The sequence below is a fragment of the Hemicordylus capensis genome, chromosome 4 (assembly GCF_027244095.1).
Source record: "Hemicordylus capensis ecotype Gifberg chromosome 4, rHemCap1.1.pri, whole genome shotgun sequence".
NCBI classification, from domain to species: Eukaryota; Metazoa; Chordata; class Lepidosauria; order Squamata; family Cordylidae; genus Hemicordylus; species Hemicordylus capensis.
This window is the reverse complement of record NC_069660.1, coordinates 167,421,150-167,436,873: the sequence shown is the minus strand read 5'-3', so window position 1 is coordinate 167,436,873 and position 15,724 is coordinate 167,421,150. Positions and strand designations below refer to the sequence as shown.

At 42.5% G+C, this 15,724-nt stretch overlaps 1 protein-coding gene across 9 annotated transcripts in view; it reads left to right on the top strand.

Moving 5' to 3' along the window:
• RRBP1 (ribosome binding protein 1) overlaps positions 1-15,724 on the top strand; it is a 191,877-nt gene that overhangs the window by 111,173 nt on the left and 64,980 nt on the right. For all 9 annotated transcript variants that reach the window (XM_053246948.1, XM_053246950.1, XM_053246947.1 and 6 more), the window contains 2 exons: positions 10,011-10,198; positions 10,376-10,413. In XM_053246948.1, coding sequence (XP_053102923.1) covers positions 10,011-10,198; positions 10,376-10,413 — 226 coding nt within the window. The remainder of the gene's footprint in view (positions 1-10,010; positions 10,199-10,375; positions 10,414-15,724) is intronic.

The window sequence follows — 15,724 nt, the reverse complement described above, 5'->3', positions numbered from 1 at the left end:
CTGGTGCACTGATTTCTAAACGGCAAACACAAACTACAGAGCACTGCATTTCATTCCAAACATGCAAACTGTTTTTCTCAGGAACTTGGAGACTGAGCAAAGGTCATTCCGTTCTTTTTTGGCAAGCCAATTCCTAACTTTTGGCCACTGTCCGTCTCCACAACCACATCACTCCACAACGAGTTCAAAATCCCCATTTAGCCATGATACTAGCTGGGTGACTCTGGGCAAGTCACTTCTCTCTCAGCCTAACCTACTTCACACGGTTGTTGTGAGGAGAAACTCAAGTATGTAGTACACCGCTCTGGGCTCCTTGGAGGAAGAGCGGGATATAAATGTAATAATCATCATCATCATCATCATCCCCCAGTGAGGCACTACCTTGGCGCGATTGTGGGGCTTGCATGCTCTGAGGAAGGTGAGAACTGTGCTAGAGGTCCAACCATACTGGACAGGTCTCACCAGAGGAGCCAGACAAAGAGTGCCTCTCCCATCAACAATATGGTGAGACGTAACTTTGATAAATCTATATCGACCAGGTCAGCAAGGACGACGCCAGGTGCTGGAGTCCCTGGACATCTGGTGGCAAGTGGGCTACAGGACTCAGGATCTTCAGTTGAGCAACCAGGGCTGGAGACTGCAAGGTTACTGGAAGAAATGTCACTTAACCAGAAAAAATATACCAAAAATGCCAACAAGGAAATAATGATCTGCTATTACAAGTCTAGTCCAACTAGAAGAGGCTATTTAAAAAGAATGTACCAAATTTGGAAAGAGAAGCATCCAGATATAGAAATAACAGAACAAAGGCTAGCAGACCAGAGAAGATTCATAATAAGAAATAAAGCATTCACAGAAGTGGAGCTGGAAGAACTGCAAAGAGCAACACAGGCTCAAGATATGGAAGAAGAATTACCACCAACTGAAGCAGTTGCTCAGGTGCAGGTAGAGGAGGTGTCTGAAATAGAGGATGCCACTGTTGCTGAACTGTTTCAAAATCAAAACCAGGCAACCTCCCCTTTGCCTTCACCTCAAAAACCTGAATGCCATTTAACAGAAAAGCAACAAGAACTAAAGCAAAAAATAACTGAGCACATGTACCAAACAACCACCAGGGTTCGACTTCAGCTCTAAAAACAGTTGCCAAAAAAACAACTTGCTCAGGCATTAAAAGATGTCAGTGCTGCACTTGCAGAAATAACAACCAATAATTTGCAAGAAACAAACCAACTAATGTACAGTGCAGCAACAATAACAACACAAGTGCTTGGATATAAGATCAGTGGACCTGTAAAAAAAGAAAGTAGTACATCACCTAAATGGAAGATTAGATTAGAAAATAAAATCTCCAGGCTTAGATCAGATGCTAGTAAATTGAAAGATATGAAAAACAAGAAGCTGAAGAATGAAAACACCAAACAGTATCTGATCCAAAAATACCACCTAGATTCAAGGAAAATTAGTCCTGGAAATAATAAAGCAGCAAATAACAGCAGTGTCAAAGAAGATTAGCAGATACGAAGCCAGAATTACACAACACAGGCAGAATCTCCAATTCCAATCGAATCAGAGATGTTTCTACTAAAGCATAGAAGAAAAACTACAAGAAACCTAGAAACATCAAATAAAGAAGAAACAGTGCAATTCTGGGAAAAATTATGGGACAATCTAATAGACTATAATAAAAAAGCAGGCTGAGTGAAAGAGGTCAAAAAATATAACCAACAAATGCAAGATCTAATAATAACACCAGAATTAATAAGTGAAAGAGCAAATAAAATTAAAAATTGGACTGCGCCAGGCGACAATGAACTGCATGGCTTTTGGCTTAAACACCTAACAAGCCTTCATAAACAACTATCAAAACAGTTCAATCACATTTTGCAAGGAGGTGATCTTGAACAATGGCTAACAACTGGGAAAACTCATCTCATAATGAAAGACCCAGCAAAAGGTGCAGTTCCAAGTAATTATAGACCGATAACCTGCCTGCCAACCATGTTCAAATTATTAACTGGAAAAATAGCAGATGAAGTAATGCAACACTTATTAACTAACAAACAGCTTCCAGTTGAACAGAAAGGAAATTGCCCAAACACCAGAGGCACAAAAGACCAGCTGCTGATTGACAAAATGATTTTAGAAAATTGCAAGAGAAGAAAAACCAATCTAAGTGTTGCATGGATTGACTACAAGAAAGCCTTCGATTCATTGCCTCACACATGGATACTAAAATGTTTAGAAACACTGGTGTCAGCAAAAACATTCAGATATTTATTTAAAAAGCAATGAGCATGTGGAGTACACAGTTAACAATCAGTGGCGAGACACTTGGACAGGTTATCATTAGAAGAGGCATTTTCCAAGGGCACTCACTATCCCCTCTGTTGTTTGTAATCTCCATGACTCCACTTTCACAAATACTAAACAAAACAGGCCTTGGATACTAAACATCTAAAACATCAAGTAAAATCAACCTTCTGCTGTACATGGACGATCTGAAGTTGTATGGAAAGTCCCAGTCAGAAATCGAATCACTGCTAAACACTGTCCGTATATTCAGTAGCGATATAGCAATGGAGTTTGGACTAGACAAGTGTGCTGCATTAATAATGAACAGAGGAAAAATAAGAAAAACAGAAGGAATAGAACTGCCTTGTAGCAGAAATTCCCCGGGTTCTGTGACAGAGACTTGACACCAAGTTGAGAGAAAGCAGATTTATTGCCAGCAATTGGTCCCAGCGGAATAAATTCCAAAGGCTGAGACCCCGTTTACACTGCAGTCTCGGCTTTTATACACACAACAATTTACATATTGTGAATACAGTTCTCATTAGTAAGCATCGTCATCTTAACAATTCTACCAATCAAACAATTTCCCATACTAAGCTATAACTAAGCATTTCTCCCCCTCCTTTTCTCTGCATCTTGCTAAACTATTTTCACTCCCTAAAGTTGTGGCCTTGAGAGAGTGCTGGCCAGCAGGTTGTTATCTACAGATAGCAAAGGGGGCCCTGTCTTACACACCAACAGGAGTTTATTGTGCTGTTAGCAAGTTGTAATTGGAGCAGCTTGGCTTATGCAGACCCTTTTAACCATTTCTTGACCATAAAACTGAGTCTGCCTCATCCCCCCCTTTGCCGCTTGAAGCAGCACCTACCAACTCATTGTCCTTCATGGATAGTGCGTGGTACAAAGGCAGGAGGTGAACAGCTGTCCTTTGTTCCACCATTGACTCAAGGGCCCCTGGGGAGTCTGGGGGAGCGGGATGTAGTTTTACAGTAACTCAGGATAGACCGGGGGAGCCGGTCATAGATCCAGTGGTGCTGGTTTCTTCCTCCGTGTGTAGATCAATCTGCTTCCGGTGGGATTGAAGCAGGGAGCCGACGCTCAGCATCTTGACCTGTGTCCACTGCCAGTCCCGGTCGGCGGGGAGCAGAGGTATCGCCTACTGCCAATCCTTCCGGTTGGCCTGGGGTTTTAGGGCCCCTGCAGCGGAGTCGGAGTGGGCTTTTTGGATCTAATTCAGTGGTCCACTTGTGTGGTGCCAGTTTTAGGCGGGACCAGTGGATCCAGGAAGCAATCCCCTCTACCTTGACAGCTGTCGGGGTGGCCAATAGTACTGTATAAGGTCCCTTCCAGGGGGGCCTGAGGGGCTGCCTGTCCCATTCCTTTACCCACACTCGGTCCCCTGGCTGGATGGTTGCACTGTGGGCATCAAGGAGACTGGGATTCGTTCCTGGATCCACCGGTTTAGGTCCCTGAATTGGCTCCCCAACTGTTGGATCTGGTCTGCCACTACAGTGGTCCCTCGACTTACGAAGATAATCCGATCCGAACGCACGTTCGTAGGTCGGAATTTTCGTAAGTCGAAAAGCGCATCCACGGAGGTCCGGAAACACTCGTAAGTCGAGGAAACCGCATCTAAAAATTCGTAGGTCGAGGAAGCCGCATCTAAACCGGCAACGACTTCCGGTATTTTTTGTCGTTTGTATGTCGAAATCTTCGGATGTCGAGTGCTTCGTAAGTCGAGGGACCACTGTATAGTGTTCCCCAGTTGGGTCAGATCAGGGGTCACTCGGGAAACAATGGGTAGCGGCCTCCCATACAGGGCCTCAAACGGGGAGATGCCTGTGGTTTTAACTGGAGTGGCCCTGATGCGGAAAAGGACTATGGGGAGCAATTTTGGCCAGGGCAAGTGGGTCTCCTGGCATAACTTGACCAATTGGGTCTAGTAGTAGTAGTAGTAGTAGTACTTTATTACAGCCAACGGCCACTCAATACAACAAAATAACACACACACAACAGTACACAACACATCAAAAACATCAAGAGAAACTGCAATAAAAACAGTACAGTAAAAGTATCATATATGAAGAATTTTGTCTAGATAAAATCAGTTCAGCCTCCTACTATACTATGCCCGCATCTAGCCTCTCAACGTGTCTTCTGCGGAGTTTACTTGCCATACAAAGAAACTTGGCTACTTTTGTCGAGATGAAATCATCCAAGTCTGCAAGTAAAAACTCCACCTTCTTCTGACCTGAGGTCAATCTACGACCTCTTAAAAGGGGAAAAATTAATTCTGTTCTTAGCTCCTTATAGAAACAACAATTCAACAACACATGTTCAGTAGATTCAACCTCTCCTGCATGACATGGGCACAATCTCTGGAGATAAGGGATTTTCAGAAATCGCCCTTCCAAGACGGCTGAAGGAAGGGCATTGAACCTGGCCGCAGTCATTGCTCTACGGTGTTCAACGAAGGATAGCTTTATCAAGTATCGAGCCGGGAGCCGACTATCAGCTTGGGCCCCCATAAAAACCCCAGGTCTTATTTTACTAATATCCTCCTGCCTGGAAATGTCCATTATACGTTGGTTTATGGCATCTGAGGCCTTCTCGAGGCCCATCTGTCTTATCACCGAAGATGAAAAACCCAACCTACTTAATCTGTTGTCAATGGCCCGTTTCCATCGGGTCTTAAAGGAATCTTCTAGGACTAACGGGGCAAGCCCATCAGGGCAGAAAAACAACTTGAGCCAAAAACTGAACATAGCCTTCCAGATTCTAGCCTCAACAGTGGGCCAACCCACTTCCAGTCTAAGGCATGCATTGGGGACAGACTGAGCAACCGTCAGTATACCCCTGAGAAAGTTGGTTTGAACAATTTCTATCCTCTGGAAGTTAGTGTAAGCGCCCATCTGCGCACCCACCATAAGTAGAGCCAAAACTTTGGCTTTGAAAAGCTCAAGGACCACCTGTACCGATTGGGCACATTTTCTAATACATAAAGATTGAATTGCCGAGGTGACTCTTTGGGCGTTGAGACTTACATAATCCCTGTGTGCAGCAAACCTCTTATTTGCCTGCAGAACCCATCCTAAGTATTTAAATTGCCTCACTTGCTCCAATTTATGGCCATTTAAGGACCAGGCACAGTTTCTAGGTCTATTTGAGAAAACCATAATTTAGGTTTTGTCATAATTTATGGCTAGCTCCTGGGTTGTGCAAAAATCTGCCAATGCCCGTAGCGCTCTTTTAAGACGAATTTGAGTTCTTGAAACTAGTGCGGCATCATCCGCATAAAGTAAAACATTGACATGCCTGCCAGCTAATTTAGGCGGATGGAACTCGAGTTTCTTCATGTGAGTGACTAAGGAGTTAATATAAAAATTAAAAAGCATAGGGGCCAAGATGCACCCTTGCCGAACCCCCCGTCTCGTGCTGATCGGCCTAGTCACCTGTCCTCTGTTGTTAAGCCGGACCCTTAGTGAGGTATCATAATGGAGTTTAAGTATCAGGTAAAGCAGTCTCCTGTCTATGGATTTTGCAGCAAGTTTCTCCCATAACCTACCTCTCGGGACCGAATCGAATGCGAACTTTAAGTCCACAAATGCTGTATATAATGCATCTGGGGCCTCCCCCTAATATTTTTCTGCCAGATGTTATAACACAACTATTGAGTCCATAATCGACCTTCCTGCCCTAAAGCCATTTTGTTCCTCGGCAAGGATCTGGTTGTTGTCAAGCCACTCCATGAAGCGAACAAGCAGATGCCTGGCATATAATTTGCCTATAAAACTTAAAAGGCGGATGGGCGGAAGTTCCCTGGTTGGTCCCTTTGACCTTTCTTATACATTGGAACAATAATCGCCAACCCCCAATCTTTGGGGATCTGGGCTGTCCGATCGATGTGCGAAAAGCGGGCTGCCAATATCGGGGCCCACCACTCCAAGTTGTTCCTAATACACTCCACCGAAATATAATCTGGCCCAGGGGCCTTACCCACTTTAAATTGATTTACCAGCGATACTATATCAGAGCATGAGACCAGTGGCCAGACTGGACAGTCCTCCAGATTTAGCAGCATTACGGGGGAAGGCCGTTCATCCGAGCCATACAGTCTGGTGAAATGGTCTTCCCATACAGCTGCTGGAATTTGAGGTTCGACTCTGGATATTCCCCTTCCCAAAAATTTGGAAATCAAACGCCAAAAATAAGAGTGGTTTTTTTGTTGGGCGGCAAAGATCAACTGCTGCCAGTCCGCTCTATCTGCCTCAAGTGTTTTAGCTCTGATAAGTTTTTTATATGCCCTCTTCAGAAGTAATAAATTGGTAGCACGAGTTGGATCAGATGACTAACGGTATCTGTTGTATTCATTAACCAAGACCCTTTTCAGCTTCCTACACTCATCATCAAACCAGGCTCTCGAAGAGGGAGGGCCCCTCCTCTTGTGGGCTCCCTGCTGAACACACAAAGTAGGGTGGAGTAACTCGATTCGCCCTTGGTAGGCATCTATACATTCCCTAGGTTCCTCGCCCGTCAATATTAGGTTTCTCAAGGTAGTAGCAGACTCAGAATTTAAGAAGAGCGACAATCTCTCTTGTTGGATTAGAGACCATCTTAATCTGGTGGGCATAACTTCTAGAGACTCAGCATCAAAGGCTGTGTATTCATGTCTCTGAATCTTAACTGGGAATGACAAGCATAACTCCAGTGGAAGGTGGTCACTATCAAATCTAGGGACAACACTAAATCCCACAACCAGATCTAGCAGATCTTGGGAGCATATCATATAATCAATTGTCGAAGTTCTAGAACCTGACCAAAAGGTAAATTCTGCTGGGTAGTCATGGCGACAGGTGCCATTTAATATGTACAAATTTAGATCATAGATGGTCTGGGCTAACTTTAGTTTCCTTGTATAGGCCTCCGTGGGCATGTAGAGACAAGAATGCGTACCTGCAACAGCAACAGCTTGATAATAAAATTCAGCCATCCCAGGTCCTTGGGAAGGACTCGATGTCTGGATAAAACAAACCAGTCAATAAGACCTGGCTGACTGTGTAAATAAATAATAATAATAATCTGGTTTTTATTACAATAAAATATAGGTCGCTTTGTCCAGAACAAAAAGACTGCAACAACAGATTACAGAATAGGCTGGTTTCAAGTTCCCTCCCTGGCATCTCCAAGATAGGGCTGAGAGAGATAGACCCTGCAACCTTGGAGAAGCCGCTGCCAGTCTGTGTAGACAATACTGAGCTAGATGGAGCTATGGTCTGACTCGGTATATTGCAGCTTCCTACTTTTAGATGAGGGCTGAAACTTGGGCCAGACAAGATGGTGGTATTGTTGATTAATGGCTTATCAGACGGTTGAAGTAATCTAACCTGTTTTAGATGGAGTTGCACTCCCCCTTAAAGATGCACTTTGGGAATTCTTTTTGATCCAGCACTGATGAGCAAGTGTCATCTGTAGCTTGTAATGCCTTTCACTAACTAGGGTGGTTCTGTCAGCTACCTCTTTTTTTTTTTTTTTTTTTTTTTTGGAGAAATATAAAATGGCCACAATTATACATGCTTTAGTAACTGGCTTTTAGGCCAGACTACTGTAATGCGTTGTATGTTCTGCCTTTGAAAGGTGCCTGACAGCTTCAGTTGGCACAAAATACAGTGGCCAGCGTGTTAAGTGGTACTGACTGTTGTAATCCTATTATACTATTTTCAAAGATCTTCATTGTCTTCCAGGCCTAATTGAAAGTGCTGATTTTGAATTTAAAAGTCTAAATACAGTGGGCCTAGATTATCTGAAGGATTGGCTTTCCCCATATGAATCTTGTCTATCAGTTAAGATTGTCTTTGGAAGTTATCCACCACCAGAGAGAAGGCTTTTTCTGTGGTGACCTTCACTCTGCAACTCTTTTTCTTAAGCATATTCACCTGGTTCATAGCTATCTTGTAGCCACCAGGTAAAGTCCATTCTGTTATTATTGATTTTAGTGGCTATTTTAATCTTGGTGTTCATTTGCTGTTTTTCTTTTATTGCCGGTGTTTTCATTTTGTATGTTATACATATATTTGTTTCATAAGGCTTTTCAGCTTTTTCATATAAGCTGACATAAAATTATGTCCGCTTATATAGGAGACATCACAGCTAACATTACAGATAAGTGAAAAGATGATTATTCAGTTTAGGCACCATTCCAGGTTCAATTTCAGCATCTCCCATTAAAGAATTCCAAGCAGTGGGACCAAGAACAATTTCTGCCTGAGATCTTGGAGAGTGTCAGTTGAAGTAAACGGTCATGAGCTAAATGGACCAATATGACTCTGACTCTGAGTAAGGTAGCTTTGTATATTCATATGGAAATGTTGATACACTATACAAAGTAAATAACATGTGAGTACGTGCTAAGGACTCAGCTGCGGTGGTGCAGCGGGGAAGCGGCTTGCCTAGGAGGCAAGAGGCTTTTAGTTCGAATCCCCACCGGTGTGCTTCCCAGACTGTGCCTAGTAAATATATATATTTGTAGTCACTTAATATCAGGCAGCAGCGATATAGGAAGGTGCTGGAAGCGGATGCTCACTTCAGTGACAATGGCAAAGACATCATCTCATACTGCACAGGAGGAAGGCAATGGTCAACCACTCCTATATTCTACCATGAAAACCACATGGCTCTGTGGCTGCCGGGAGTCGACACCGACCCAACGGCACAATCTTTCCTTTGCTTTCCTATGTGCTAAGGAGGTAGATGGTTGAGAATGCTATCGTTCGGACAAGGAATCCAGGACTTACTGAGCCCTTTTTGCATGTGATCAGTTCTGCCATTGGGTCTGAAAATAATGTGTGTTCTTTTTATATCCATAGAACTGACCTGGAATTTCCAATGAGTATGTGCCACAAATGGATGTACTCCTAACTCTAAGGGTTAACTGGATATAACAGCGGCAGCAACATTTGTTTAGTGACATGACAATGTGGGGTGGGTGGTCTGATTATAACATTGGGTTTAACAGGATTTACTGGTGCAGGAAACTTAACCCTCCATCATCCCAGGTGCTTTCTCATATCTTGGCTCACTTCAGTGTCCAGAGTTGGGTTGAAGTAGAAGTTTGGTTGATGAACTACATGAGGTAAGCAGGGCAGGTTTGTCTTGTTTCCTACCCTGCCTTATGATACATAGCTGATGGCTTACAATGGAAAATTTTAAAACCAAAAATTTAAACAAGATCAGTAAAAACCATAAAAGTAGCAAGGTGGGGGGAATACAGTAAGAGCCAGCTGGTAAAACCAATTAAAACATGAAAATTGCAAAAGGCAATTAAAATGGGTTGCAAACAGTAAAAGCCATTAAAGTCATGGTAGAACGGAATAGGCTCCACCCTGAAGTTCTACTCAGCTGCACAACCCTTTAATGATAAAATCAGATGCACCTCAGTCCCACTGATTATGCATGATTACACAGATATGCCTGCCACCATCATATTTGGCCCTCAGCTCTATTTCTTGTGCATTAGACCAATCAGCTGATAAATGCAAGTTCATATGTGTACAGATTATTTTTACTACCAAGCTATATATTCAGTGCACTGTTGATACATTCAGAATAACTTTGCTTGCAAAAGTTTATTAGTGTTTTGTCCACTTACAAGATTAATCACCTGTGTATCTTAAACTGCATGTTTCTGACCAGTATTTTGTTCATCTCCCATTCTTCAACAGAACTTACATCCAAACTGCTCCATTCTGAAATGGAGGTGAAGAATAAGATGGAGGAGCTGAATAGTTTACAAGCAGAACTGTCAGAAGCCACTTCCATAAATGTACAGTTTGCTGAGAGGATTAAACTGACTGAAGCCCTCCTGAAGAAAAGCGAGACGAGAGAAGGGGAGAAACACCCAAATATACAGGTCTTACAACACTTTGTCTCTTCTGGCATCTCCTTCTGATTACTTTGCCCCTTATTCAGTGGGGTTCTCCTCTTAAGTATTTTGGCAACGTGACAGCAGTGTTCCTTCCTGTATTTTGGAAACAAGGGGCTACTTTGAAGACAAATAATATAACTTTCCCCTCTTCCTAATTTTCAGGCAGCAAATAAAACAGAATTGAGCTTGATGCAATTAAGGTAAGGCTGGTGAATTTTTAAATATTGGGGTTTGGACACTAATAACCATTTTTTGGTACTGCAGCATTCTTGTTGTTAGGTAACAATGCTTTCTATTTATAGTGCATGTTTTCAAACCATCTCATATACAGTACATTCTTTTAAGCATTCTTGCCAAAAGCACAGTTTCTGTCTGAAATTTGACAACTGCTTGTTTACTGTTGCAAAGAGACCGAGGATGGGCTTCATGGACATCATGTCAAATACTGATGAATTCAGCTATCACTGTTGGTTCCAGGCTCTAGTAACTGAGCCAAACTGGTTGCATGTTGAGTACCTTTCTGGTGTTCCACTCTTGAGGACCAGAGTAGATGCCCAGAAGATGTAGTTCTGCCCAGGAAGAGAGAAGAGTTTGTTACATACGTGTATATATATGAAAAATGGAGAGACACATCAGAAGTGGCTGTTATATTCTGTATCAACAGGAATCAGTTTGTTGCTGCATAACTTCTGTGGCAGCAAGACTATAGGAGCTATAGGAAGACTATAGGAACTATAGGAGCCCAGTAGGTCCAAAAAAGACTAACTAGAATCAGCACAGTTATTGTTTGTTGTTCTTGAGAGACCTACTTGAACCTTACCTGTTCTTAATGCAACAGAGGCAGAGGCAGTTGCAGTTGCTGGTCAGTATGATGCCAAACAGAATATTCCAGGGGGATAGCTATGTTGCAGCAAATACAGCAAAGGGTTCTGTGGCACTTTAAGGACTAACAGATTTAATGTAGTAGAAGCTTTCATGAACTAAAATCCACTTCATCTGGAGTTGAGTCTGTCACAAGTAATTGGAGGCAGAGCCAATTGCAGAATTATTTTCTCTGACTCTCTAGCCTGACTTTTTTTACACCTCACAGCAAACATGTGGAACAAGTTAGGATGCAAAGTCCACCTGTTTTTTGTTGTTACATTATTGAAATAGTTGACTCTAATTGGTGGACTCCAATTAGGGCGCTGGGAAGAGAAGTTGCTGGGGTTTTTTTTCTCAGCTGTGGCGATAGCCGATTCCACTTGCAAGACATGAAGTCTAATTGGTGATGCACCTGCCAACAACCACAACTTGTGTTTCTAAGATGTGTTTTAAATTAATTAATTCATGGCATAATGGCATGCCTACTCCATAGTGGAGGAGGGCTTCTTCCTCCTTCTTCTTCCTCAAAATGGGGGAATTTTGTAATTTCCCCCATTGTTTAGTAGTTTTTGAACATCGTTTGATTAATCCTTTATACCTCAAGGCAGTAAAACTAATCTGATAATGTCAAATATTGAACAATGCTTTGTATGGGGCTTCCTCCATGTATGGGGCTTTGGTGCAGTTATCCCCCCCACACCAAAAAAGGACATGCTCCCTAGAACTAAATGATGAAAGGAGAAGTAGAACTGAGTGTGATTGACATATTAATGACACCACAGCCCAGATGTCCTGTGCCCCAAGCAGTATCCAGCTTGCATGGTGCTAGTAGGGTTGCTATATTCTGGCTTTCCAAATCCATGTGCCTGAATTGCATATTATGTAAATTGGCTTGAAAATAATTTTGCATATGCAAATTAGCAGCTGCACCAAAGCCCCATACATGGAGGAAGCCCATTTGACTTGTATTTGCTCTGGATATCTACGAACAATAGTTGGAGAAGATATATTTACCTGACCATTTTCCTTGAGATATTAACAGCAGCAATAGAACAACAACAAAAGCACAGCTTTTTAATTAAGGCTGCAATTCTGTACACACTTATTTGAGAGAAGATCTGATTGAAACCAAGAGTGCTTACTTCTAAGTAGGTGTGCATTGAACATAAAGCTAAGAAAGCCCTTAAACATTACAATACACATCCTGGTAGGCAGACTGTGACTTACATCAAAAGCAAACTATCCTCTCAACTGCCAGATAGAGATCCCCTGCTGATTAAAAAAAAAAAACAAAGGCAGCTCTCCTCTGGGGATTACTGTACTTGTGAAAATGAAATCCTCCCAGCTAGCCTCCTGTGCTACCTCTCTTAATCCAAGTCCAGCAGTTGAGCAGAATAGCTGCACATTTTGTTCCATAACTCCACATCTACAAGGGCTAGAGCTTGGGTTTTTTTGTTTGTATGAATGAAAGGTGGGCTAAGCAATCTGGGTGAGATGCTTAAAATCTGCATGAAACCCAGAATTCCGGGGGGCATGGTAACATGATGCTTGGAAGTTTGGTTACCTCTCTCGTCATTCAAATGAGGAGGGAGGCAATGGAACTCCTTAGCACTGCAGTGTGTTGAATACTAAGCAGTGCGGGGGGCAAGGAGTGACAGTGAAGTGTGGCTGATGGGGAGTTGCTCCTCAAAAGCCTGTATCCTTTCAAGTTCCCACTCTCTCCTTTTCTGTTTGTAAAAAACTGTAGAACCCGCAGGTTCTTGATGCAAAAATACAATAGTAGTACTACTATTAAAGTACACATAAAGATGGGGTCATTCATTGCTCCCATTACCATCACATATGTGTGTACAATATTTTTAAAAATCTATTTCTGAAAGAGTTAGAAATGTTGGAAATGTTAGGACAGAGACCTGAGTGCTTGCAACCAAGTGGGAAGTACTAGCAGACTCAGGGTGACCTACAGATAGTATCCGTTTCACACAAAAATTAAGGGGGAAAAACCACTGGTGGCTAAAACTCCCCTCAACAAAAAGAGTGGGAAATTTATCAGCCTAAAATTTATCAGCCCTTCTGCTTCTGAGGGAGAAAACTGACTGTTAATATCCCAGGAGAAGATGCTGAAGCTCTATGGTCAATCCTTAGTCAGGCAACCCTGTTCTGTTTCTGAAGTGTTATGAAGTATTGCCTTCCCAAGTGCTGGTGGACAAGTTTCAGGGGAATTTTCACAACTCCCCAGCTTTATGGGAACTCTAGAGGTTCAGATAACCACAGTAAGATTTAACAGAAGAAAAGTTCCTTTGTCCATTTTGCATCATTTACACAATACAAAAGAGCCCTGCTTTTTATTTTTATTTTATTTTATTTTATTTATATCTATACCACCCTTCCAAAAATGGCTCAGAGCAGTTTACACAGAGAAATAATAAATAAATAAGATGGATCCCTGTCCCCAAAGGGCTCACAATCTAAAAAGAAACATAAGAGAGACCAGCAACAGTCGCTGTAGTGGGATAGGGCCAGTTACTTTCCTCCTGCTAAATAAAGAGAATCACCATGTTAAAAGGTGCCTCTTTGCCAAGTTAGCAGGGGTCGGGAGTTTAACATTAACTTCTGCAGCTGTAGGGCTAGATGAAAAGGAGGTGGGCACCAGTGTGTCCCCCGTCCCACTCAGAAAAACGCAGAAAACAGAAAAAATAAAATTTCTACATCAAGTGTGACCGAAGTTAGAGGAGGGATTCGTGTCCTTCTTACTAACCTTTGTTTTGTCATGGCACAGCATACCACCTGTGGCTGTTAGTGTCTGTCTTGTATTTTATTTTATTTTTAGATTGTGAGCCTTTCTGGTACAGGAAAACATTTATTTTTCTGTGTAAACTGCTTGGAGAACTTTTGTCAATAAGCAGTATATCAGTGGTTCCCAACCAGGGTTCTTCCCGGTGTTGTTGAACTACAACTCCCAGCATCCCCAGCCACAGTTTATTTATCCACTGGGGCAATTTATTGAGGCTGCAGGTGCTGGGGATTGTAGTTCAACATCTGGAGGAAACCTGGTTGGGAACCACTGCAGTATATAAATATTTGTAGTCATTTGTAGTAGTCATATGTGACCATGTGACTACTACAAATTTGCCATATTCACTCCAGGAATATAACTTAACATTTTGTTGCAGGTCCATACTTATCCATTCGTAAGTTTTTAAACTTCTACTAGGAAATATAAATGTTGGTTTTATAGTGTACTGAATATATTACTGAATGTAGTGGCTGACATCCAGACTAACAAAATACACATGCAGTGATGATGCTCACACACTCCAAGGGAGGGGCAGTTCTCATAAATCTTTCATTTCCTCTGTAGCTGATTGTGACAGCTGAAATAGGTCTATGTGGCCCTTAGGAACAGATCTTTGGGAATCACAGTCAGCTATAGAGGTTACCCCTCCCCAGAGCACATGCTGCACATTCACTACATATGAATTAATTAATCTGCATGTTGGCTGCCATATCCCATTCTGATAATGGGAGTAATTACTTCATCTTTATATGAACTGTATGTGTTTTTGTTTTATAATTAAAACAATGCTATTCTACTCGAGATGTTATTCTACTTGAAATAGAATAACAAGCTTGAAATGCATTTGGGCAATTTTCTAAAAATGTAGCTAGTATTCTACACCTTTTGGATGTTCAATTGGAAGTGCTGCCAGTCAAACTGCATTGGACCTGAAACCCCCTGGCTGATAATGCTTTCTATAAAGAGCTTCTCGTGACTTTTGGCGCTACTGAGTTTAGTTCTGCAAAACATGGTTAATTGCATAAGCATGTACCAAAACTGGGTGCAGTGAAACTAGCAGATGAAAGTATCTAAGATCTGCATCATGATCTGTTGCATTCATAAGGAATGGGTCCTGCACCTGTGCAGGGACCTCACAAGTAGATTGACTAGCTCTTTGTGACGCCCACTCTGCCCTGCACATGCTCTGTGCTTCTGTTGAAATCAGCAGTTGGGGGCACCATTTTCTCAGTTTCTATTTGACTGCCAAAGCATCAACGTCTCATTGCTGGCTCCTCAGTTCATCTAGATCAGTGTTTCTCAACCACTGGTCTGTGGACCGGTGCCAGTCCATGAGGAGTTGAGTGCCGGTCCATTCATTCATTCATTCATTCATTCATTTGATTTCTATACCGCCCTTCCAGAAATGGCTCAGGGCGGTTTACACAGAGGAATAATAAATAAATAAATAAGATGGAACCCTGTCCCCAAAGGGCTCACAATCTAAAAAAACACACAAGATAGACACCAGCAACAGTCACTGGAAGTACTGTGCTGGGGCTGGATAGAGCCAGTTACTCTCCCCCTGCTCAATAAAGAGAATCACCACATTAAAAGGTGCCTCTTTGCCAAGTTAGCAGGGGTCCATGCTGGTCCATGAGGAATTAATCCCCACATCAAACAATTTCGAGCTGGTGGGGGCCACTGCTGCTGGGAGCTCTCCGGAGCTCATTTCTAGGCAGGCAGCCCTTGCTGCTGGGATAACGTTCATTTTGAGGAAGCTAAATTAGTGTTATCCCAGCAGCGAGGGCTGCCTGCCTAGAAATGAGCTCTGGAGACCTCCCAGCGGCGGTGCCCCCATGGCTTGAAAT